This window comes from Agelaius phoeniceus, chromosome 7, assembly GCF_051311805.1.
Source record: "Agelaius phoeniceus isolate bAgePho1 chromosome 7, bAgePho1.hap1, whole genome shotgun sequence".
Lineage (NCBI taxonomy): Eukaryota > Metazoa > Chordata > Aves > Passeriformes > Icteridae > Agelaius > Agelaius phoeniceus.
Genome location: NC_135271.1, coordinates 43725996 through 43752493, shown reverse-complemented (window position 1 = coordinate 43752493; position 26498 = coordinate 43725996). Strand labels below are relative to the sequence as shown.

At 39.0% G+C, this 26498-nt stretch overlaps 1 protein-coding gene across 8 annotated transcripts in view; it reads left to right on the top strand.

Annotated features, from left to right (window-relative positions):
- Nucleotides 1-26498, top strand: part of NCKAP5 (NCK associated protein 5) — a 381602-nt gene that overhangs the window by 286856 nt on the left and 68248 nt on the right. For all 8 annotated transcript variants that reach the window (XR_013183102.1, XM_077181707.1, XM_077181708.1 and 5 more), the window contains 3 exons: nt 396-464; nt 7352-7390; nt 12702-12821. Coding sequence is in view for 7 of the 8 variants with exons in the window: in XM_077181707.1 (XP_077037822.1) it covers nt 396-464; nt 7352-7390; nt 12702-12821 (228 nt within the window). In the remaining variant the exon portion in view is untranslated. The remainder of the gene's footprint in view (nt 1-395; nt 465-7351; nt 7391-12701; nt 12822-26498) is intronic.

The window sequence follows — 26498 nt, the reverse complement described above, 5'->3', positions numbered from 1 at the left end:
TGCCTCTGTTTGTGTCCAGGTGGTTCTTAAGTAAAAAGTTCCCTCTAAACTGAAAAGGGAGAGGAAGAGAAGAAGATATGTCAATATCTTTTATAGTGTTTCATTACCAACTCTATTGCACCTGACAAGGTGAGATGGTGGACGTACATGGAATATCTGCTATGATATTGTTCTAAACCGTAATGCAGGGTGTGAGTAATCTCATAAATGAATGTCACTTCTGGTTTTACTCAAAGCACCAACCTGCAGCAAAATAAATTGCACAGTGCATTTTATTCTGGATCTTGAAGAAGCATGGTAGGTAAGCCCCCCGAGGATTTTTATGAATTGTCATGTGGTGAAAGATATCCTTTGCTAAATTTACATATTTACTTATTTATTCCCTTTTACTGTAGGCAGAGAATTCAGCACTGGCTCTGGAAAATGAAAATCAGAGAGAACAGTATGAAAGATGTCTCGATGAGGTAAGGTGGATAAAAAGGTTGTTCTTACCTGCTACTATAATTAAGTTAATACAAATTAATCTCTGCCTCTCTTAGAAGGTTGACATTGTTCTGCAAATTTTGTATTACCTCATTCTAATTAATTCCAAGAACATGTGTCTGGCAGTCAAAGGTGTTGTTCTCCACGACCTCTGCTGTAAATCCTGTTTTGACCACAGCTCTTCACTGAAAAGTTGATATCCCTGTGACCAATACATGGAACTGGCTTGCTTTCATAAAGAGGAGGAGATTATAATTTGCCTGTTAGGTGCTGAGCACTCCTTTTCTGTCAGGTGGAACACGTGTGGATCAGGAGCCCCTCAGCCTTCCCATGGGACACATTCCATCACCCCACAGCTGAGTCTCTCAGCTCCCCCTTAGGGTTGCACACACAGCTTTTAATGCTGTTTATTTTTCTAGCTGCTGGCTTGATCAGAGCTTCCAGTTACAGCTGGAATATAATTCACCCCTCCCTTACTGTCTGAGCACTGCAGCAGGGGCTGCATTCCAGCAGTGCCCACTGTCTCCTGTTGCATGGAGCTTCCTTCACTCAGGTACTGATGCTCACTTGCTCCTCCCAATAAGGCTCTCCAGCATGGCTCAGAGTTTAAAGCAGTTTGAAAGCTCTCAGTGGCTCCAAGAGTTGCTTGTAGAAATCATTTACCTATTCCATAATAAGGATGTGTCATGGCATAAGTAATTAACTGCCATGCAAACAAAACAAGAACTCCAGCTGTACCTTGGAGAAAAGAGTGCGTGAGCAAGCAAACCACCCAGGGCAGATGACAGCTCCAGTCTTCACTGCAGCTTTTTTAATTTTTAATTGGCATTTGCTGAAGTGCTAGAAGCCTGAACAATACGACTCTGGTGCAAGAAACCTACAGTTTAGTGCAGATTTTCATCAGCAAATCCTCCCTTTTGCCACTGTGGCAGATTTTTTGTCAGGAAATTTGCAGATACACCTTCCCTCTGGGTGTGCTCTGCCCTTTCTGGGGCTCTGGGGTCCAGCAGAGCCTTTGTCTGCAGTGGCCTGAGTCACCCTCAGTGCACACTCAAACCATGCATGGACATCTTGGTGATAAGGATGAAATTACCATATAATTGCTAACTTCATTTTAAATTACGGAGCCTGACTTAAAATTATTTTCTGATTGTCTAGGACAAAATCTGCTTACATAATTAGTTTTGGAGATGAGTGAAGCACTGTAGCTGTCCATTTCAGCAAAACACTCCATGCAGATTATAAGGATAGAAAACATGCTTTTATCCTGTTTGAAGTAGGATGGTGGATTTCCAACCCAGGATTGTTTTTCACACACTATTCCAGTTTGAAGATCATATAATTAAATCAAGCTATGCTCTCAACTTTATTATCTTCAACATCATGTTGGCTGTTTCCAATTCTTCTGTATTGTCACAGCTGTGTCCATCTTCTCTCACTGTGTCAACTTTTCCAGGAGAAAGTGCTTCTCACCACCTGTGGGTTGGGGCTTCTCTGTTTTGTTGTTTGTTTCTTTTTTTGTTCATCTCATTCTTTTTTTCTGTGTTTCACAATGCTTTGGCAGAGGCACTGTAACCAGCATTGTTTCAGCTGACACAAGCTTGGACCTAATGTCCTCTGGTCACTGGGGTGAAAAAGTTGTTGCCCATGACTGAGACAAGAAAACCTCATTTAATAGTTGCAAATTTTGCAGGAGTCCCGGGTCAGTGTTCACCTGAGCACATTCCTTTGCTGGAGCTGCCCAAGAAATCACACATCCTCACTCTCTTTCTTTAGAGTAACAATAAAGGGAATAGGAGATGAGACAGAAATTTAATTAGTTAACAACAAAAATTCCTTTCCAGACAGGATTGTTATTGGAGATCTTAAGCAAATAAAATATTTTCCATAAAGATTGTTTTAAAAAATTAAAAATATTTGAAAATATTTCAATTTTAAAATTTCTTAAGGGCTTTAGGTCTGATGATTGCTCTGTTCATACCTCATCTTACACCAGCCCCTCTTCTTGAAGGTGAGAATTTCTTCAGCCCTTCCCTAGTGTGGCTCTCAGAACCTGTTCATGTTTTTAGGAGCAGATGTATTTCAGGAGCAGCCTGTGTCTGTGTGTGCTGCAGCCCCCCTTTGCCTCAGGGGCACCTGGCAGGTTTGGAGTGAGGAGCAGAGCTGTTCTGGGAGCACAGGGCTGTGATCACACCCCAGCCTGAGACACCTGGGGCTGCCACTGAAACATCTGAGCAACTTCTACAACCGTGGCTTTAATTTTTTAAATTCTGCCTCTGTAGCCAAATTAGTTGTGAGTGCAATGAATTTTCCTGGGCTGATGCACAAGGAGTGCTTCCCTCCCAAGCCACCACCTGGCCATCCTGGCTGTTCCATGTCTGGGAGGCTTGGCAGCCCCTGGGGAGCTGAAGGAACATCATTGGGAACGACTGGGAGAACGCTGCCATGTCTCCCTCATCACTCAGAGCCTCAGAGGGCAGCTCCTCTGCCCTGGGCACGGGCAGACTCTGCTCAGGGCACTCCAGCCCCATTGAACCTGGCCACCCTGGCAGGGGGACCTGCCTGCTCCCTCGGGGTCACAGCCAGTGACACCTGCAGTGCACAGTGTGCTCTCTGCTCAGGTGTTGCTGGCCATTAAGCTGAATATGAAGGAAGTAAAAATAGCCACTGTGATTTTCCTGTCTGATATACCAGAGCTGAGTTTTTAAAGCTATGCTTGCCATTATTGTCTCTCTTTTTTTTTTTTTAAATCAGTTATTTTACATATTTTTCATTCATATAATGCCCTACATTTAATATTGTATAAATGCCTGCAACTGTGACATAAAAATGCATGCTCTGTAATCATTTTCATGGTAAAATTCAGTGAAACTCAAATGTTCAGAGAGATTAAATCTGAAAAGCATATGGGTCAAGCTGAGCAGAGTCCTTTATGAATTTTAACAATTATTCACTGATTTTAAAATAATTGTTCATCTCTGAAGTGTAAATGTAAAAACCTTGGAACAGTTTTTGGAAAAAGGTGTCATTGAAATATTCCAGTACTTGATAAATAAGAAAAGAGCTTATTTAAATTCAGACATACTCCATAAATGTTTCTTTCTGTTGCTGAAAAATTTAATGCAAAACCCAGGATTGTCTTCCTGTACCTTTGGGCTTTGAGGTTAACATGCTTAATCTCAGTTTCCTATTGTGGAATTCAGCTGTCAGTTTACTGGTAGGTGGCAGTGTCATGGTTATTCACATCACTGTGCCAACTGAGATTTCTGTCAAAGCTTCACCATATTCACGTGCAGGAAATTATGCAACTTGGGGTAGTGGATATTTTTTGCTGATGTTTTAAGAATTAACTAATCAAAAACGCAGAGTTATTTTTTTAAAAAAAGGCATTCTGTTTTTAAGATTTGAATAAAAGATAAATCTTTTATTTTAGTACACTTGGAATGTCTTTGTGCATATGGGATTATACATTAAAGGCAGCTGTGTAAAATCTCAGTACTTGTAAAAGGCATAACAGATGTTGCATTAGGGTCTCTTTTCTTTGATTCATTCTTTTTATACCTTTTCTATTAAGACCACTTTATGACATATATTTGTAAACATAATTGCCTAAGGAAAAAGTGAAGCCGGATCTTTTATCTCTTTTATTGCAATCCCAAAGAGGAATCATCACCTAAAGATCCTGCCTATTAAGTTCAGAGGAGAGGCAGGTGGTGTGAAAGGAAGGAGTGTCACCTTCTGCAGAACAGCAGACCAAGGAAACCAGCCAGCTCTGTTCTACTCCTTGTTTCACCTTGATTAACTGCAGTTATCACAGGTCAAGTACTTTTACAGCCTGATTTTTACTGGGATTGAGCCACAGTTATGTCTCATTCAAGTGAGAACTTCACATTTTCACATTTTCTGCATCTCAGAAGTCAATTCCTCTGTCTTCAATGATCTCAGTTGCCACAGTTTTTGGTAGTAGTGACTATCAGTTTTGTGGAACTGGTTCATGTTGTTCTTCACATCCATGGTGTCTCCTGATACCTGTAAGTTAAAATGAAGTAGACTGGTGAGTTTAGCAGCTTATTTCTATATGCTGTAGGAGTAGAATGGCAACCTCATTTGAAATGCAAACATTTGGCTATGATTCCACTTATTGAGTGCTAAATTAATTTTAGTAACTGCAGAACATTTCACTGAAGGCTTCCCACCTCTGTTCCTGCTGAATACCAAAAATACAGACCTGAAAATCTTGAATGGTAACAACAACACAGTTTGCCAAGTTGCTAGATAATAGAAAAAAAATAGCCATATTTTTCTAAAGAACCTGGTTACATATCTTTCTTATTGAGTTCCATGGGAGCTACGGATCACTGGCAGGTACTTCCATTTAGATACCTATCTTCACTCAAAAGCTGGAAAGTTTGTCATAAATGCATCAGCAAGTTCAGTTTTTTCCCCATTTGGAATATTATGCCATTTACACTCCTCTGTACAATATGTAATGCTGTAGGAGTCATTTTGTAGGCTATGCTGTTGTGAGTGACTAGTGCACACTTCAAAGAACCTTTTAGTTCTTCCTTGGTAAAGTAACTCTGTGTCAGAAAGTAAAGGAATAATGTATTCTCTATGGTTTGTTCAATTTTCAGGTAGAGCAAACAGCCCTTAAAGTACCTGCCAGAAGGAGCAGTGTCAGTGGAGAGCCTGAGAGCCTGCAGGGCAAGGCACATGGGCTTTCAAACCCTAGCATGTTTACTTCTGTTGGTTATTACTGTTCTAATATTAGTCTGTGTCTTCTGTTAAATCATGTAGAGAGCTGTTCTTTTGGAGCGTGGTTCCACAGGCTGCCTGAAGTTAGGGACCAGTTTGGGAAAAAAATTTGATACTAGGCAGTTTTATGAGTAGGAACCAAATGTAGCTTTTGTATCTAGCAAAAGTAAATTATTTACAGAAGTGAATTAGCTGCTGCAGCTCTTTACTCCCCACTGAGTGTGCATCAGTGTTGGTGGGGGTTTTTATTTAATTTGCCAAGAGTAACAAGAATCAATGCAGATTATTTAGTGATATCTGCATAAATTTTTACTTTAATTTCTGTAAGCCAAAACTAAATCAAAAATCTCTTCTTTCTACGAGAGACATCTCTACTTGCTCTGCCTAAATGCAGGAGCAAAATGATAAGTCAGCACATTGGGTGATAATATGTGCATATGTTAGCATTCAGAAACACACAATCACATAAGCTGTTATATGCAGGTGCTTTTATTAAGAGCTCTGGGTGTCAGGAGTATTCCACTCAAATCTGACTCTGACCATGTATTCGAGATGATTGTGTTCTTATATTCTATCGTTATATAACTTTCATGTTAATTATTAAACTTATATTGTTCTATTGTATACATAGATTTCAGCTAAGCATAGCCCCCTTAAATTTCCAACATAGTTTCTCATTATTCTTCTTATGATTATATAAAAATTATATTTAATTACTAAACAATCATCATATCTAACAATTATATCATTTATCATACTGCTTACGCAGGTGCAGTGATCTGAGAAAACACAAAGCCTAACATTTTCAAAGTCTATCTTTAACATTTTCCAGGGCTCCACTATCACATATATGGTGTTGAACCTTCAAGTTAGACAGCACCAACAGAAAACCTTACCTCAGTCTTTCTTTCTCTCCCTCCTTCTTCCTCCTTACTCCCCCTATCCTTCCTGGTAAATATAAATTAGTAAGGATGTATAAAATAAATAACTTCATAAATTCCCAGTTGAATATATAGTTCTGCTAATCAATGGTGTGTAATCTCATTCAAGTCAATTGTGCTATGTGGGGTGAATGCCTTCCAACCACATTTCAATGACAGTAGATACTTTAATTTTCTGTGCCACTTTATGGTTCCTGCTTGTCATGGTAGATGTACCATTTTGTCAATATTTAATCAAGAAACAATTAAACTTCATGAAAACATTCAGGCCTCCATCCTTGGCTGGTAAAAATCTGCTCCAGTGAATGCAGTCAATCCATGCTGATGCACACCAGCCACATCTAGAACTGTGAGAGTTTCATCTACTGCAGAGAAGAGATGACAGAAGTTAACCAAATCCCCCTCATGTCACACTGCAATTGATACAGTGCACATTTGCTTATAATGAGGACTAGCACAGAAGTAGTTGATGTGAATTTCAGGTATTCTTACTGGTATTATCTGATTGAAATAATGAAAATGCTAGAAATGGTGGTGGTTGTAGATGGAAGGTGGAGTATAAAGCCTCTGACAACTGTGAAACCCTTACAGTAAATGTTTATAACAATATTTTAACTCACTCTGGTCTGATCTGTCCTTAACCCTTTGGGCCTCACATTGTGTGCCAAAAAATGATTGTGATGGTTTTAAGCCCAGATGGAGATGAAGGAACTCACAGCTGCTTGCTCAGGTCCAATAGAATGGGGAGAAGAGTCAGCATAAAACTTGTATGTTGAGACAGGAACAGTTTCCTTCCTGGCAACTCCCCCAGGTTATATCACAGGATGTTCTGTGGTGAGGAATTTCCCTTTGGCCAGTTTGGGTCACCTGTCCCAGCAAAGCTCCCTCCCAGTTTCTTTTCTGAACCTCCTCACTGGCAGAGCATGAGACAAGATAAAAAAATGGTCATTGATTTAGGATGAACACAACCTAGCAAAAAACCAAAACATCAGTGTGTTATCAACACCATTCTCATTCTGAATCCAAAGCACAGCACTGTAACAGGTACTGAGAGGAAATTAACCCTGCCCTAGCTGAAACCAGGACAGGCCACAAAAGAAGATATTGTTATGCATGCACACACATATGTAAATTCATAACATATGTAACTTCATTTACATTTTTTCTTTCAGGTGGCTAATCAGGTTGTTCAGGCTCTACTTACTCAAAAGGTAAGTTGTGATTTGGGTATTTTCAGTGTAACTTAAAGCTTGCAGATAGTCATTGTTTATTTGAGAGATATTCTTAAATAGTATACATTTTTAAACTACGTTCACACATTCAGTAAGCAGGGTAAGTACTGCACAGGAAAAGTACTTGTAGGATAATTGCAAACCTGGCACAATGAAAAGATTCACTGTGGCTTCTACAGAGATCTCTACTGCATGAAGTCATGTCTGAAATTCCAATTTTCTGAAGTGGTCTTTGAGTTAAACATGATTTCGTTATTTCATTCTGTCAGGGGGAGAAAGAGGGAAAGACAAAATATAAAGTTCTATAACAATAAGCTGTGAGCATTTCAATATTCATGCAATGATTCTTTGTGAGGTCTAGACCACTTGATGGATGTGGCATTATTAAAATGCTCTGGATCATTTAGTTGTAAAAAGATGATTCGGAAAGAGACATAAATGCAGTCTTTTAAAGCAGATAGTGCAAAGGAGAATATAAACTGTCTTGTCTACACCTAATGACAGGACAAGTAATAATGTTCTTAAAATGCAGCACGAAACACAAAGTAAAAATAATCAAGAAAACTCTTGCCACATGCACAACAGTGTTCTATATGCAAATAGTTTTTGAGCACCAGTTCCAAAGCCTCCCTTCATGGACATCATTCTGCCCAGCAGGGCATCATTCAGAATTCCCTGCCAAGGGAAGAGTGGGGGCAGAGGGGCCAGGCTGGGTTGAATGTATCATTGCTCATCCCACGATTTTTAGATGGACAACAAATGTTTTTACTCTGGAAGAGGAATACTGCCTTCCAGCAGTTGGAAGTTGCAGCTCAGAGGTGATTTGTGCAAGCCACAACATCCAGGGAAGTTTGCCCTGCTGCTGTCTGTGCTGTGTTTCTCTGTTTACACGTAGGAGTAGGGTCTGTGCATCATCAGAGGACTGCAGAGCTGTTTCTGTGACACCTGCTAGAAATATAACTTGAGGTATTTTCTAAAAAAATCCCAAATATGTGTTTCAGTACAGTTTAAATGGAAATGGAGGTATTTTTTCATGTTAATATACACAAAAACCTCATACACATTTTGTGTGATGAAACCAAATGTGGTGAAATACTCACCAGAGGGTTAATCTCAATATATTAATCTCTAATTTGGGAATATTCTGATGGTTTCCCAAATGGAGAGAGGAGCTGGCTGATTTCCTTTGCAAAGGTGTCAGACATTTTGATGACTGCATACTTCCTCAGTAATTAATCCTTCCAAACCCATAGGAGCCAAGGAGTACCTAAGGATACAATAAAAACAGATCCAAATACATTTAATAAAGTGATTTACTTAGGGTTGATGGGATTTAACAGCTGCTTACCTATTACTGAGTAATAACAGCTAATTTAATATCCATAGAAAGAGGAAAGAGGGTACTTTTCTAAATGCTAATGAATATTAAATGTATAGTGCTCCTGACACCGTTCATACAAGTCCTTTTATAAGAAAAGACAGGAACACAATAGTGTACAATAAAGAGGAAATTGCACTCCTCACACCAGTCCCAAAAGGGTAGATATCAGAACCCAAATAGTGGCTGGTAAACAGATAAATCTACCATCATGCAGCTGAGCAGTAAGGCAGAATCAGTCATGCCACTGAGAGATAACAGCCGTCAGGAGCAGAGCAAGACATGGAGAAAAGCTGAGAGCTTTCACAAAAGGGAGAAGAGTGGCTTTGTACAGCAGCACACACTGCGTGGGCTTGGCTGTGAATTTGAAATCATCCCTCAAGGACTAATTTTCACTTAAATGAAGTACACGCTGTAATGGAAGGAGTAAAGCGCTGTGTGCTTGCTGGGATGTGCAAAGACTGTGATCCCACTGAGAGATTCTGGTGACACAAATTGAGTGAGCAAAGCTTGAGTGATTTGTCAATGTCACTGAATCCTTGAAACGGAATTACAGTCTTAAACGTTCCCTTTTCAAGTATGTAATTTGTTACAATACATATAGAATTTCTCTAACATGAGAGACTTTTTTTTGATGTGACTGGAGAAACGATGTTAAATTGAATTTGTGCTGAGTTAGCCATGCAGCATAATTTCACAATTTTATGTAGCAAAATTCTATGGATTTCTACCACTTACTAATAGAAAATTTTGCCTCTAGGAAATTTAAGAAGTCAGATATCCAACAAAATTAACTGAGGCAAACCTGTATGCTATAATACTGAAAACATCCATTCTTTCTCCTTCCACTCAAAGACTTGTCATATAACATGAGCTGATTGGACTGCTGATAACTGGATTTTTAATTTTTTTTTCCATGTAAGACCTGGATCAGCAGCTTGACATTTGAGCTAAACCATTCAATTGAATAATTTTGTGCCCTGTTTATCTACTTCTTGCATTGTAATCTCCTCCATAGGAGTGTATTCAGGAGATTACTCTTTTTACTCTGGGTTCTATTTGAAAGTCATATCTCCATTTTCATCAATTAAATAAAAAATAATAGAATTAAGTGGTAATTAAAGCAGAAAGAAGCATGTTCAGAGGGAGAGCAGTGTTTTTCTGGAACCTCTGCTGAGGCCATTGGATCCCATTTTGGAGAAGAGTGAGTCTGGTTCACACTGAAGAGATAAAGCAAGACCACAGAGATGCTCAGATATCATTGTACTGGAACCCTAGGAGTACTTTAAATATTTGGGAGATTGCTACCTTAATAGCTAGTTGTTTTGCCCACAGGAGAGGAATTATATGCTTCAGACATATGATAGTTGTATTAATTGGTAATTTTAGGACTGCAAGTTTCTAAACTCAGACTTTATTTTACCAGAATATTGCTACTTTTATGTGCCTCATTTCTCCTCTGGGCTATGTGTGGCATTACCATTGGCAGGGTTTATAGCATCTGGGTGGGTAATCTACTATCTTATATTTCACTTTTTTACAGAAATTCTGAAGTTTGAAGCATAAATCTTATGGTTTTAATGCTGTAAGATAGGAAAGTTTTGGGCAGAGGCCTTGCTAAGATTTAATTTTTTTCTACACTGTTAGTTTCTGTGAATCATTTTTCCTTTCCAGTGCCCTTAGTAGTCTTGAAATGTTAAGCACTGTTATAACAGCCAAGGCTCAGCTTTAAATTCTCTGATTTGTGAAAGACAGATAATGATGGGTCTTGATGCTTGCAGTCTCTATTACTAATCGAGATTCTTGTGCAAGACCAGGGATAAGAGGTCTCACTGACAGGAAGCAAAGCTTCAGGGCTTTAGAAATCATCAGCCTCGAGATTTTTTGAGGGTCGTGTTGGAAGGCTCTTGCAATTTCAACTGAACAGCCACTTGACAGGCACCTAAAACAAATGTTATAAAACCATCAGGAGAGAACAACTGCATTCATCCAGTATTCATAAAATCTGATACATATGCATAAAAAGATGTTTACAGTTTCCTGGGAGTCTCAAGATGAACATATTTTATTGTGCGTTCACCTCTTATAACCTCAGTGCTGGTTAGAGCAGAGACTAGAGTAACTGTAGGCAAGAATTTAAGCTACATCTGAATACAATTTTCCCCTCTGACTTGTTGTCTCATCAAGCCAGGTCATCATGTTGTTAATGGTATAGACAGGACAGCATATGGGGGTGCTGAGGCCTGTTTCTCCACCTTCATATGGTGGGAAGTAATATAAGCTAGGCAGTACCACAGGGCAGCAAATGGCCTAAATTTAAATAATGGTAAGTATTTTGGAGATGTAAATTAAAAAACCAAACAAACCAACCGAGATATGGCTGCAACTTATTATTTTTACATGTAATCTTTATTAGAAGACTACCTTTCCTGCTTTGTGAAGCTCTCTTACCTCAAAAAGGGCAGCTGCACAAAATATTGCTGAAAAGCTCAGTGTCAGATTCTGCACAGTCTCCAAAATCCTCTCTCTAACAGAATCCTGAGTTCCTTCAGGTGACCAGGAAAAGCAGGTTTTACACTGAAGATAGATGGATAGATAGATAGATGGATACAGAGATAGATACAGGGATAGATACAGGGATAGATAGATAGATAGATAGATAGATAGATAGATAGATAGATAGATAGATAGATAGATAGATAGACAGATAGATATTAGCTGTATCTGAAAGACATTATTGGCTTGACTGGTTTTACACTCCATCTCTGCTTCTAATGGCCAATTTTAAATCTTTTTCATAGAATCATAGAATTGCTTGTATTGGAAAGGACCCTCAAGATCATCAAGTCCAACCATTAACCCAGTGCTGCCAAGCCCACCAAACCCTGTCCCCAAGTGCCACATCTACTCAGCTTTTAAATCTTAAATCCCTGCAGTGGTGATGACTCCACCACCTGTTCCAATGCTTGACAACCCTTTCCATAAGAAATTTTTCCTAATGTACAACCTAAAGCTCTCCTGGAGGCCATTCCAGAGGCCCTTTCCTCTTGTCCTATCAGTTGCTGCTTGGAAGAGGCCGGTGCCCATCTGGCTAGAACATCCTTTGAGGAAGTTGTAGAGAGTGAAAAGAGCCTCTTTCTTTTCCAGGCTAAACACCCCCAGCTCCCTCAGCTGCTCCTCATCAGGTTTGTGCCCCAGACCCTTCCCCAGCTCCACTGCCCTTCTCTGCACTCACTGCAGCCCCTCAGTGTCTTTCTTTAGTGAGGGGCCCAGAACTGAACTCAGCACCTGAGGTGTGGCCTCACCAATGCCCAGCACCGAGGGAAATCCCTGCCCTGGTCCTGCTGGCCACAGTATTTTCATCCTGCCAGGATGCCACTGCCTTCTTGCCCACCTGGGCACACCCTGGGGTGTCTGGGAAGACACAGCCCATCCACATCAGGCACAGCAATGCTGACTTGGTTGTTCCAGGAAAAGCAAGGAAGGGATCAGACTTCAGAGGAGCACCTTGAAGGCACTTTGAACTTCTGCCTGGTTTGGTGTAGCTTATGCATTTCACTCAGCTCATGCTTATGACAGCATCCATCTATTAATTGCTGCTTTATGCTTTGTGTCAGCTGCAAGATGGAACACATTGCTAGCAAAGTCATTTTTATGCTAACAGAAAACTCTGAAAGGGGGTGCCAGGTAGCTACTGTTCTTCATGACAAGATTTTCTTTAATGTTATAATGGATGATCAAAGGACCAGAGAAAATGAAGTAGCACGTTTTTCTGATTTATACTACTTGAAAAGTTGTGTGTTTATTTGTTTAAAAGTTGTGTGTTGTATGTTTATAAAAACTCTATCATTAGAGTTTTTATGTGCTTCTGTTACCTGCTTCCTAATCTTATTGTTTTCCCTTGTGCTGCAGGGTCTGAGGGAGGAATGTATAAAGCTGAAAATGAGAGTTTTTGATCTGGAACAACAGAATCGAACTTTAAGTGTGCTTTTCCAGCAAAAAGTCAAACCAGCTTCAGACCTCCTCCTTCAGGTAGGAAATGGCCTTTGTAGGAAGCAAGCTAGGAGCTTTATATTTCTTAAAATTATACAATATTTCTCTTCTTTTCAAGGCTATGTCAGTAAGTGGGAAATGACAGTTGATAGATTTAATATATTAGAAGAATAACTGTTATCTGTACTCTGATCCCATTGAAACTGAAAATGTGTGCCAGTGAGCTCTGATATTGCATGGAAATCTGGAGAGAGGAGCACACCTGCAGAGTAACTTACTTTTTTAGATGATTCTTCTCTATGATAAATGGAATGATATGGGTTCATTATCCCTCTGCAGGGGAGAAGCTCCTATTCCTTAACATCCTGCTTGATGGTGAACAGTGTAATTTCCTGTGAGAAGACAGCCCATTTATTTAACTTTTGCCATATGTGGTACTGTCCTGGTTTCAGCTAACTTGCAAGGGTTTAAGTACATCTTCACAGGCTTAGAGTGATTTTTTTTTGCCAATGTTTTATGGGAGGATGTAGCTGAGAAACCAATTGACCCATGTCTCACTCATTTCCCATTCTGGAATACTAAGAGGTGTTCCAGTATCCTTCTTCATTTGGCAATGTCTGTTATTGTGAATGAACCCATCTCTTTGTCATCCTTTTGTGGAAGAATTGCTTTGCAGAAGTTCCAACAAATCTGACCATGAGCTAGGAGAACAGCAAATGAGGACTAATTACAACCTGCAGGACATGTCAGCTACATAAGTGATATTAAATGTGTATGTTAAACCCTCACTGCTGTGCATCTGTAACTCAGAGGAAGATGTGGCCCTTGCTCTGTTGTCCAACAGCTGAGGCTGCTGACTCTGCTCAGGGTGGGCTGGGTTTGTGCAGAAACACAGAAACCCAGCACAAAGCTGGGTTTGTGCAGAAACACAGAAACCCAGCACAAAGCTGGGTTTGTGCAGAAACACAGTTTGCTCACAGCTGATGTTAAAGGCAAGGGGATCTGCATGCTAAGGGCAAGTACTGTGCTTACTGAGGGGCTCTAAAGCACAGGCAGGGTGGTGCCAGGTCACCATCACAGGGATCTGGGTTCTTGAGTTTTCTTCAGGCTCTTGTTCCTCTCTTGATTTTGTGTTGATTTGAGTGTTGCTAGGTCAGCACCTCCTCTATCCTGGTTTCCTGTCCCTTGTCTCCTGCTTCCTTTCCCAGTTCATCCTTCAGAGACCCCTGCACAGAGGTCTGATTTATCTTTATCCATTCACAGTTTTGACACATCCACCACAGCGTGGATCTTCATTGCTCGCTTCTGCTTTTGACAGTCTCATCAGCTGCTCCTTCTTCCCAGTTTGGGGTGGTTTTTCTTTCTTTTTCCTGTTTCCAAAGGGTCTGAGTCCAGCTGATGTCAGCTTGGGGTTTGATTGCACAGAAGTCACATGCTGCACATTCATTATTGCAGATGCAGTTCCTATTCCCAATTCCTTGTGTGGCAACAATAAAACCAGGTTATTCTGGGAATGCTACAGAAGTGTTGGATAACATCTGAAGAGTGGGATCAACACTTTGACTTGAGATCCTTGAAACTGGATTGTGCAGCAGCTCTGAAAAAAAGTTGAAAGAGATGAACCTGCACCAGGTGGAAGAAAGAACCAAATGATCTAACATGTTTCCCTGAGGGATTAAAATTATTTTACATCATTGTTCTTGCCGAGTTTGGCAGGAACTAATGTTCATAGATTTTCTTTTCCCCCGCTTTTCGCTTGATTTGTCATTACTGGCTGAGGACAAAAGGGAATTAAGCTCATTCAGAAAGTCCAGATCTCCCTGGAGCAAAATTTGCTGCTATGTCTGTTCTCTTGCTATCAAAAGGTTTTAACTCACTAGGTGAAAACAAACCAGAGAACAAGTGGCAGTGTATGTTAGAAAAGGAAGAACTTCTGCTGAAACTCTTCATATGTCCTTTTTTACCAAGGAAAAAAAAAATCCAAACCAAACAGGAAATATGTGAGTTTCCAGAATTTTAATTATCCTCTAATTATACTCCAGACTCGAATGAATGGCATGTAGTCTGTGATCTTGCTGCCTGAGAGACAACATCTGAAGAAGGCTGTTTTCTTAGGACTGAAACTGAGCAAATACTGTTGTGTGCCTGCATAAAATTAAAGAAAAGTTTGCATTATGTCTTCTTGGAAGTGCACACAGCCCAGATTTAGAGCAGGAGGTAAATATTGGTTTAAATGTGTCACTCTACAGAAAAGTTATAAATGTGTGATAAGGACATTCCTGTTAGACCATGACCCCAGTCAAGGGAATGGGCAAATTCTGCTAACTGGGGGTGGGGGCATGGGGTGTTTTCACCTTTCCTGTACTCCCTGATACAATCCAGTTCAATTTTATTTAATGCTGATCTCATCCTAGGACTAGCCACACTCAGTAAAACTACAAATTTTGAAGAATGCCGTGGTAGAAGGCACAAGCTAAAAATAAGTAATGTTAGCTGCTTTTCCTGCATATCAACTCCTGTGATTTCATTGGATATTAGCATAAAATTATTCCATATTTGACATGAGGAGACTCTTGTATTACACAGTAAGCTTATTTTTAAACTGTAAACATTTTGACTTCTCAAATTTCAAGAGAAATATAGATTTCTTTTTTTAAAACAAGATTTAAAGGTAAGTGTAGATTTCACTGTTGCCCTAGGTTTTTGTGTGTATGATTGCAAGCAGATAATTCATGATTGATGTGTCTTAGATATCAGATCATTCACATTTATTTTCTAGTGAATAGATTGGTACAAATCTTTTAAATTTGGCCTGCACACTGCACCAATTGCCCATGTTGGTTTTGCTCATGCTTCTCACACAGTTCAAAAGAAACACTCATTTTACTACCAATTAAAAAACAATTAAATTCATGTAGTACAGTTTCCATGACTGCCTCAGGAATCCTGCATGTAGAAAAGGTGTTAAAAGTGTTACTTTTTCATGCATTTACATAAAATGTGAGTGCTTAGGAAGTTGAAGCCCCTAATTTGAAGCAATGTGTGTTGAGTTTGGGATTGTGTGTGTTGCCATGTAAGTTCTCTGCTCCCAGGAATTTTGGTGTGCTTACTGCCTGCAGGGAGGGACACAGATGCTGTCTTATTCCTGTCATGAAAAGATAAGTAATGCAGTCTCTGATGCAAAATTTTAGCAGGATAAAAAGATAATTCAGGCTTTTTTCTCTTCACCTCTGATACTGTAGGCAGTTTATGAGCTACCCTCTCTTTCTGGGGGCATTCTTTGTAGCTGAAGTGTGTGATTTACAGAGGCAGTACTAGAATAGATAAATAAGGAGAAGGCTGATTACTTTTTTTTTCATTATTATTTTATAATTCTCTGAAACAGCTTTTTTAAAATGATGAAGCCTTGGAAAAGTGTTTTGTGTCAGCACCATCTGAGAAAGAGCAATAGTTATAGTTAAAACCTAGCACAAAAGAGCAGATTCTACCAAAGCAGCCTTCATTTTCCTCTGTCAATGTGGTTGCTAGAAAGATATTAAATTCTGCCTGTCATAGCAAGAGGGGCTGGGAAAGAAAACCAGGAGCTCCATTTTAGTGACCCACCTTGTTCTTCATCTGCAAATGGGACAAAGTGCTGGGGATAATAGTCAAAGATTTAAAACTGAGTAGAGGAAAACCAATTAGAAGTGAAGAGAGAAATCTGTGGAAGTGATTTACAAGAGGATGCTGAAAGGAATAAGACAGGGATCAGGGGTTGCCTTCTTATAAATATCTCTTTTTAAAAATTTTTTAATATCATATAGCTCTGTTTACATAAATTCAAGTTGTTTGCTAGATGAATTGTTCCCATGGGAGAAGTCTTGCTTTCACTTTTCACCCACAAAGTCGTTGTCATGAGGGTTTTTTATAAACCATGCAGGATTTTTCAGGGAAAAGGGATAAAAAAAGTGGCAAGCAGCAAAATTTATTGAGTTGATTTATTTGATTAAATAAGTAATAAAATTTTCATAGTTGGGAAAGTATAAGATAATATTTTTAATCATAAGATTTACAATATCCCTGATCTTAAACTATATTTTCATTGCCATTTTATTTCCATCATAAAAATTCTACTTTATCAGCCCCGGAACCAGGCAGGGAGGTCTCCTGAAGCATTTATTTTCTTCTTGTGTTTCTCTGGCTGAATTACTTATATTTATTACTCATGGACCATCCACACTGTTTAATTTCACACCTAAAATTTTGCCCAAAATTCTACAGCACAGACTGTTGAATTCTCAGGTGGTCAAGGTAAATAACAATTACTTTGTGATGACTGCATTGGTATGAGCCCTTTTAAAAACCTGATGTACAAGAGAGAGTGTGGCTGTACAGGCTGTGATGGAACCTTGCACAACTTAGCAGGAAGGGGTAAATTGCACCAAAGACATTATTATATATGGGAAGAAGAAGAGGGCACTTAATTGCCCTAAGAGCTGCCAAAAGGAGATGGAATGTCTGGGCTCAGAGCCTGACCTCTGGAGCACACATCAGAGGCATGATGAGGTCTGAATGCAGGAGGTAAAAAGTGAAGTTGCATTGCTTCACAGCAAAGAGATCTGTGTAATATGTAAGTGTTTCAGAAAGAGGTGTTTGAGGGCTTGAAATGAAACCTAAAGATGGTCCCATACTGTTAGGGAACAGTTTGTCAGCATCCCAAGGTACATTTCAGTGTTGTTATATGCTGGGGAGCAGTAGGATTTCCTTCTCACAGAAGTCAGGTGCCTGCAGGCTCTCAGGGGAGCAGGCAGACTTGATACCAAATCAGCAAATTGTTTTCAAGTTGTGAAAGTCCTGCAGCTGACCTGCTTATTTGCTTATTTCACATTTATTCCTCTGTATCCATCAGATTGTCAGGGCACTCCTTTCTGCAAATCTTCAGGAAAGTTCCAGCTCCAGAACAAACTCTGTTCTTTTCTCCTCTGTAAACATATCAACATAAATAAGTTGTAGCAGCATCTGTAGTGAATATTTCCTTACTCAGAAATCAGGACTGGTGGCTTGAAGGAGAAATTAATTCCAGATCTGCTAATTTCTTCAGCAGTAATTAAATACTGCTTGCAAGTTAAGACAATCTCCAGGGCTGTATCAACAGAGAAGAAGGTGATCACATAAATGTAAAGCATGTTTGAGATATATTAAGTTTAAACTAGTACATTAACCTTTATCCAAGAATTACATTGCTAGCAGAACCTCTTTTAAGAAGTATAAGAGTGGATTTTACTCTATTTATGGTTCTCAAAAGATTTCAGGCCATTGCCTTGCTGGATTGATTCCTGCAGGTCAAGGCTACCAAAGTGCACAGTTACAGTCATGAAGATCCATCCCCAGGGTCTTCATGAGCCTCCAGCCTTGCAGCCAGGAGAAATTGTAAGAATGTTTCTGTATAACAGGAATCAGGACAGTGATCTAGTATGGAACACTCAATTTTTTTGAGACTTTCAACAACAAATTAAAGAACATTCTACATGTGAGGATGGTGATGTCATTATTTCCAATCTTGCATTATCTCAGTAAACTGTTTTCTAATTACTATTTGTTCCGTGTCCTCACTCACCAATGATACCTGAGAAGACAGAAATATAAAACTTTGAATGTCTGTACTTCATCTCAGCTTAAATCATCAACATGCAATAATACATTATAAACCATATTTATTACTTGTCCTGTTTGCAGCTGCAAATATATGCTGAAGAAATATTACAGAGATAAAATATTTAGGAGAGCCAATTGGTTAGATAAATGGGTGACCAAAAAGTCAGTGATGAGGGGAAGAAAGGAAACATCCCCCTTATGGAGAAACTCAACCTAATCTCCCTAAACCATATGATTTCTAGTTTTGAATGCACAGCAGCAGCACAATGCCTGAAAGAATTTGGTGGTGTATCTGACATGCAGGCAGCCCTGGAAGGAGCTCCCAGATAGGCAGGCTGAAAAAGGAACACAAAAATGTTTGTTAGAGATGGTGGAATGAGAGGAGAGGTAGGGCAAGATCCCTCACAACAGACCAGACTAAAGCAAGGCACAGTGAAAGGGTCACTGGAGCAGCATTTCAGTAAAAGGAACTTAGATCAAGCAACCTGATAGGCCTGCTCCATCAGTAATTTGTGTTTTGGTGATTTACCTTCTTGTCAGACTGTTGTCCCTTACTTCAGCAATTCAATTCTTACCAATTTGCTCTCAAACAAAATCAAAGCATTAACTTAAGCTCCCAGGGCATGTAGATCTGATGAGAATGATAATGCATTTAAGAGAAAATTACCCCCAGCTGCTCAGCTTTCCTCTGTCCAAGTATTTTAACCAGCCTGGAGAGGTTCCACAGAAAACCAATGTCAACACAAACATGACATTCTGTGATACAATTTTAAATAGATAAATTTCAGCTACTGAGTCTAAAAATGAGCCATTTCCATTATCCTGATAAAAATAAATTGCTACAGCTATAGCAAAACCAGCAAATCAAATGAGCAAATAATCTTCAGGAAAGCCACAAGTGATCCTTGGTGAAGTATTTATGAATTATTTTGACTGAGGAGAGCAATATTTTTCAAGTTTTGAAGAAATGTAAAGGCATTATTCAAGAGCAAAGAGAGTATTTCAGGGTAAGCACACGTCAGGAGAATGGTGGGGCTGTACTGATGTGACAGGCCTGGACAACAAAAGTGAGATTTTGCTGCCAATTTTTAGACAAAGAAAAATAAGCAACTGACACTGAGTCAACCAACAATTTTTCTTTATTCTGTGCATAGATTTTTATTATCAGTGATGAGCCACATGATGGCAGGAATCCAATATGGCATTTGAAACCCTAAGCAAGTTTGTGGACAGAGTAATTAAGTACAAGAATACTGTTCATGTTTTTTCCTTTATTCCAGGTATTCCATATGGGAATAAATTTTTAAAAGGAAGGAATTCCATGATAGGAAAGAATATTGCTGTATTCCTTTCCAAACCTGCCCTGTGCTTCACTCTTAATAAACATTAAAAAGACATGCCTTTTTATTCCATGCAGTTATATTTAACCCGCAGTGATGCTTACATTGTGGTTGCTCTTTCTGCCAGTTCTGTTTGTTGAATATACTAACAAGATTTATTAGCAACTTTCCATGTGAATCCCTGCATAAATGATCAAGTGTAAGTACAGAGGCTGCTTAGAGACTGGTTGTGAACTTAGTGAAAACTCTGAGTTACTCATATGTTTCTGTTTTGTGTGACCAGCACATCCATGTGTTGTCTGATATGTTTCTAGTTTTGCAGTTTGAAATTTATTTATTTTAATATGTGCTTGTTGTATTTAAGCCAAGAGTCACTCATTCAGATTTCCTTTCTAAATGGAAAAAAAAAAAAATTATCATGGACATTCTGATAGCAAAAATTAGCATGGATTTGTTCCAGTGTTATCACAGTTTGTGATGTGGTACCTACAAGCCACATGTTACAAGTAAAAGTGCAAGTTCATATCATCAGGTCAGCTTTTAGAGCCTCCCCCCTTTTGGATTTCACAGTGGAATAAAATAGTAACCTCTGCAAGTCCTGCTTAAAGGCAGTGTGCTCAAACAACAGGTGTGCAGGTAATTGTTTTCTCATCATGGTGCATATTTCACACTCTGTAACTCTCAAATGGAATACCAAAAGAATGTAAAAAATTAATTCAAAGATTTAAAGGGCTCTGTCTTGTGGTAAAGTGGGAATCTATTGAAATTCTAAAGCACTACAGAATTATAACCTTTATTATTACAGATCTATGATTTTCGTTTTATTGTGCTAATGGAGCTAAGTATGTAGTTCATTTTTATTTTCTTAAAACTTTGAGATTTAAAGAAAGGATTACTGTGCAAAAGCATTTATGAAACAAATAATAGATAAAGGATGAATTTCATCTGTTATTACACTCAATACATATAAAACCTCATTTATATTTTACTTTATTACTGTGGTTTTGTTACTGTTATTTAAGTGCAGTGGCACTTTGAAGATGGGAAACAATATAGAATCATGGCTCTTTTTACAGAGAAGTAGGTGTGCCAATAAGTGATCTGCTTCATAATATTTCAACTGTTCAGATTATATCAGGCCAGTGTGAATTGCTAGTAATGTAAACTTACACATTCCATCAAATGAAACAAACTGACATTATGCTAAGTGGGTTGAAGCACATAAGGTTACTCAATAGGTATTTTCTGTTGCCATCTGTTATGGAAAAAATAATTTTCCTTTGATATACTTTATATTTTTTTGTATATTTTTACAGATACTGCACATAGAAGAAAGAGCTGATAATTAGAATAAAATGTTACTCATAATGAATCATAATACACCTAAGGAACCAACCCTATATTTTAGTATTGAATTTCACTAATGCTCTCCTTTGTTTCCCAAATGACCTATCTTCTTTGATGATAGTTTGGATACTGGTAAGATTCAAATTCTCATCCAAAGGCCGTGGCACTATTGACTAAATCTCTGTTGATTCGCTGAGAATGTGAAATACTGTATTGCAAGATAAAATCAGCACGAGGTGCTCAGTGAAACTGAAGAGTCCATTAGTGCCTTAACTCTTAAATTACCATCTGTAATCTCTCTTGATAAGGGCGAGCTGAAAGGAAAAGTTACCTTTGTCATTAAATCTTTAACAATGTGATATTGACAGCCTGGAGTTTTTCTGTATTTTTGGCATCTTTAGACTGCATCCCTGCTCCTTTCATTCTCTAGATGTGGGCAGGCTGTGTTCCATTAGTCACCGAGCAATGTCTGGGTGCAGGAAGGGGCAGTGATTTGTCTGTGTCCTGTGTGCATCACAAGGGCATCTTCCACATTATGAATTAAACTCCATCTTACTGCATTAGAAGTGTGGAAAACAGACTGCCAAAGTAATGGCATCATGAATTAATAGCAGTGCTTTAAAAAAAATCTCAAATATACTCCCACTCTTCAGCTCATCTCTCTGGTATACAATTTCAGAAATGAGCTACTTAATTTTGTAGTGTTTTGGTCCTAAATTTTTATATTCAGTTATATTTTAAAAGCAGAAATGCTCAATCATTTTTTTAAGTTTTTGTTGTTTACTATTAACTGTTTTTCTCTAAATAAGCCTTGTGTACTTTTCCTGTACAGTAGATGCAGGAACAGACACAGATCTAGGCACAATTCTTATGAATTATAGATGCTGCAATTGGCATTGTGTTTTAGAGGCTCACTTAGATTTATTTGACTAAATGATCCCTTGGAGATCTTGACAATAATTAGAAATATGGGTGTACTCTGCCCTGTCACCTGGTACTTGTTCCTGGGGGAATAACAAATGGATTTAACCTTTCATTTAGGTCTTCAGGTCCTTCATTCACATGGGACCAGACTTTCAAGAGCTCAGGGATTGTGCTGAGCTCTTCTAAAAACCTAGCTACTCCCAAAATGGGAGCTGATCCCTTTAGAAATTCCTGTATAATACCTCCTTAAGCCCTGCTTTTATCCACAATGAGAAAACAATCAATGCATAAGGGCACAGGTTCCTAGTCAGGAGCTGGCTGGCAGAGACAGCTGCTGAGAGGGTTTGCAGCTCTGAACCACCTGAGCCAGAGGTAAAACTCCCAACCTGGGCCAGGAGAGGGGATTTTCCCATGCCATCCCATGCCAGGCCTAGCCCTAGCCCTGCCAAGGCCAGTTCAGGTCCCAAATAACGCTTGGAGGCTATGGAACCTTTCCTGCCAGGAGCTGTGCCTGGCATTTTCCATCTCCTGGTGTTCCTGCTGGCTGGGGCAGCAGGAGGGAGGTGCAGATGAGCATGGGCAGTGCAGGGCTGTGTCCTCAGGCCACCCATGCACAGTCCTTGCTGGTACCAGCACCAGCTCTCCCTCCTCACCGGGCCTTCAGCCTCACTCGGCCTGCATGGCCGGCCTGGTGGTGAGGTCATGCCAAGGTTTCTCATCCCTCCAGAGTGGGTTGGTGGAATTCCAGAAGGGTACAGCCAAGGTTTGAGCTGCTTTTTGAGATCATCAGGCCTCCAGAGTTGTGCTGGGTCCTACACAAGCGCTGAGATTTTGCTGTTATCAGGATAAACCTTGAAGAACTTGAAGTGCCATCTGGAGGTCCTGTGGTCAGATTTGGGGCTTCCAAGAATGAAATACTGTCACAGACATGTTTTATGAAAAATCCTCTCTTTAAGATTTTTCCTCCTGAGAAGCTGAGAGGCCTCAGGAACAAAATGTAACCAATGGTTATCTGCTGCTGTGGAATGCAACAGGTGCATCTGGGATTGGTCCATGTTGGTTGTTTCTAATTAATGGCCAATCACAGGGAGCTGGCTCAGACAGAGAGTCCGAGCCACAAACCTTTGTTATCATTCCTTCTTTTTCTATTCTTAGCTAGCCTTCTGAGGAAATCCTTTCTTCTATTCTTTTAGTATAGTTTTAATATAATTTATATCATAAAATAATAAATCAAGCCTTCTGAAACATGGAGTCAGATCCTTGTCTCTTCCCTTATCCTTGGACCCCTGTGAACACTGTCACAAAATCCCACTGGAAATGCACATTTATGACCATCTAGAAGCTTTATTTCTGAAGAGCAGTAGAAGTTTGGGAAGCCTATGGGGTAATTCCTGTCCTGGCAGAAATTCTTTTCATTTCAGTAGGAGAAGTGAAGCCAATCATTCCTACCAGCTGGGAATCTACCCACTTATTCTTTCTAAATCATACTTTTAACTAAGTGCTTTGAGGAAAAGGAATAGAATCAAGTACCTTGTATCCAGGTATTCAAGAAAAAAGTCTCTTCTTATTAGAAATTATTCTGTCAGAGACAAAAACAATGCATTAGAGTTGGAGAAAAAATACGTATGTAAAAGGCTTAAACTAACAATAAAAGTAGTTCTTGCAACTCTCCTCCTACTTTTAAACTCCTTTCAATTCACATGACATTTCAGCAGTATTATACACACTAAAAAAAAAAAAAAGAAAAAAAAAAAGGAGGGTGGAGGAATGAAATAACTTTTTAATGCATAATACTGAGGCAAGGAAAATATGGCTTGTTCAACATTAACCTTGACAAATTTGTGCTCTTGTCATTTAAATGAATGAACCTTTCCAGTGCCTAGATTGCTGGACCTTGGAAAACAGCAGTGAGGAAGGATTGTAAAAACAATGCCCATCTCTTTTAAGTTTTTTCTTTTTTTTTGAGTAAATGAATGATTTCAGTGAAATCCAAATAAGGATGAATCTGCTCACTTGAATCCCCCATTCACAGCCAATGAACTTCCCTGTGAGACAGAGCTTGCCCTCCTGGCTTGCCAGGTATTGATCTAAAGCATCTTCCTGAGCCTTCTCTCTCTCCTTTTCCTCCTACAGGCAAAAGGTTAGTGTTAGATAATAGTATTAATTTTCCAGACATCTGCACATGTTTTAATAGCCTTTAGAAGGTTTGAAATGGTTTCTGTTTGACCACCACAGGGCTAAAATGCCATTAAGACTCAGATTGTAGCAATACATAACAATCATAGCCCTGTAGTTCAACCTGGCAATAAAAAAGCTAATTTATTTTATCGGAGATTTAAATTAATGTGATGAACTCCTCTCTCAACAGGAGCTGTAACACCACTCTCACTAAAAATACCATGTCCCTGTATATTTTCAAAACCAGATGAAACACTTGTGACAAACCTCGTGTATGTATTGTGTGTGCTATTTTGGAGTGTTTGCACGTGTGTTTGTGTGTCCATATGAAACTCCTACTGTTCCTGAGACCATTTCTTTTTTTCTGTCATATCTTCATTTTGAGCCTCTTTTCTTCTTCTGTCATCTGGCTCGTAGGCTCAGCAAGAAGAAAGTGATTAATAAGGCAGTCTCCAGTGTTAGCACTGGGGTTTGTTTAGCACCTTGAGAACTGGAACTTCCTTGTGGACAAAAATTATTGCTGCTCAGGTAAATTCAGTTGAAAATAGTGTTTAAAACAGACCTGTGCATTTAACTAGGATATTTTTGAAAATCTTTGAAAGAAAAAGACTTCAGATAGTTATCATTTCCAGCTTTATGCCAGAGGAAAGCTTCAGCTTATCCCATTATGGAGTGATAAAGCAGCATCTGATGGCAGCAGCTTCTGTGATAAAATGATCATGGCAGCACTGAGAACGAATCTAATAAGGGAATTGATCTGTAGATTCCAATTCTGGTGGAGCCAACATTGATCAACATAAATGTCAATAAGAAGATCTCACTGAGGTCTGCCTAATTCCTTTAGATTATTTTGGGGCATAGTCAGAAACTGAATGTGAAAATGGATTTTAAACTGTAGAAATTACAAAGGCAATGACCAATGTTATGTTGTGCCAGGAATATCCCTGCCTGTCATTGTATGAAATGTTGAAATTAGTGAGTATCTTTTAATCATATAAGGATTGATAATGCAATAACTGTTGCAGAAGTAGGACTTCTCTCCTGTGTTTTTATATTAAAGCATTTCTTAAATACAGTGAAATAATAAAAAACCAGCCCACCTTTTTACTGAAGCATAGATAGCATGTGTAGGACATGCCAGAAAAGATTAATGGTATAGTTCTTCACTGTTGCAGGAATTCAGTATAAAGTTGTTTCTGAGTATAAAGTATAAATTCAGTATAAAATTGTTCTTTCTGGCAACACTGAAGTGTTAAAAACAAAATGGTTTTGTTTGTGGACAGTGTAACAACAGCAGGTGTCAGGATGTGCAGAATGTGCCCTTCACTCTTTGATGTTGCCATAATTCACAGCACCCACATGATGCTGGCCCTCACTTAGCACAGTGGAATTGACATACTGAGTAGTGCTAGATCAATGGGAAGACATTTAGAAAAATAAGAGACAAAATACAAATATGTACTTAATAAAAGGCTCCTCTCCTGCACATCACTATTCTCACAGCACGGCTGTTTCACCATACTCCAAGGAGTCTTCCATTTGCAAGCTTGTTGAAAACATTTTTTCATTAATTATTCACGTTCTGAGTAGCTGATTACTGGGTCATTGATATAAACTGTTGACTTTACAGTAATTACAAACCACAGGGAACTTTATACATGCATTTTCCTAAGAAATTAAATTAGCTCATTTTCATATTACTGCAATATTTACAGACTCCTACCATAGTGCTGTTGAAATGAGAAAAACACTTTGGAATCTCAGAGCTTGAAAACACTGGTACACATATAAAATGAAAAATGGGATCAGAGGGGATTACTTTGTGTCTTTCAATGTAACTTTTATTTAAAGCAGTTTATAAAAATTAATAAAACTAAGGATTTGGAACAAGAGTAATTTTAGCCTTACATTAATGTTGTCAACTCTCTGAAGAATACAGAGAGATTATGCTATTGGTGTTTGTACATCAAATGCCTGCTTAATACCTCCCAATTTATACCCTAGAATATAAGTTTCCAGCCTTTGGAGTTACTTTGGGTCTAATTCACTGAGTTTTGCCATCTCTGGATCTCTCAATAGTAATAGAGAGCTGCAAACTTGGAAACTCTGAAAACAAATCAAACTTTGTTTTACTTTCTGTGCTGGAATTGCCTTGTTAGCAGGATTTTCTGATGTTGTTTTAGCACCCTAATCTTCCATACAAATGTTTCTAGTATCATATCCTTGTACTTTGTCTTGGGTGTTGCCTGAGTCTCAATAAACTCACCCAGAGGATTTGCCACCAAACTGAGAA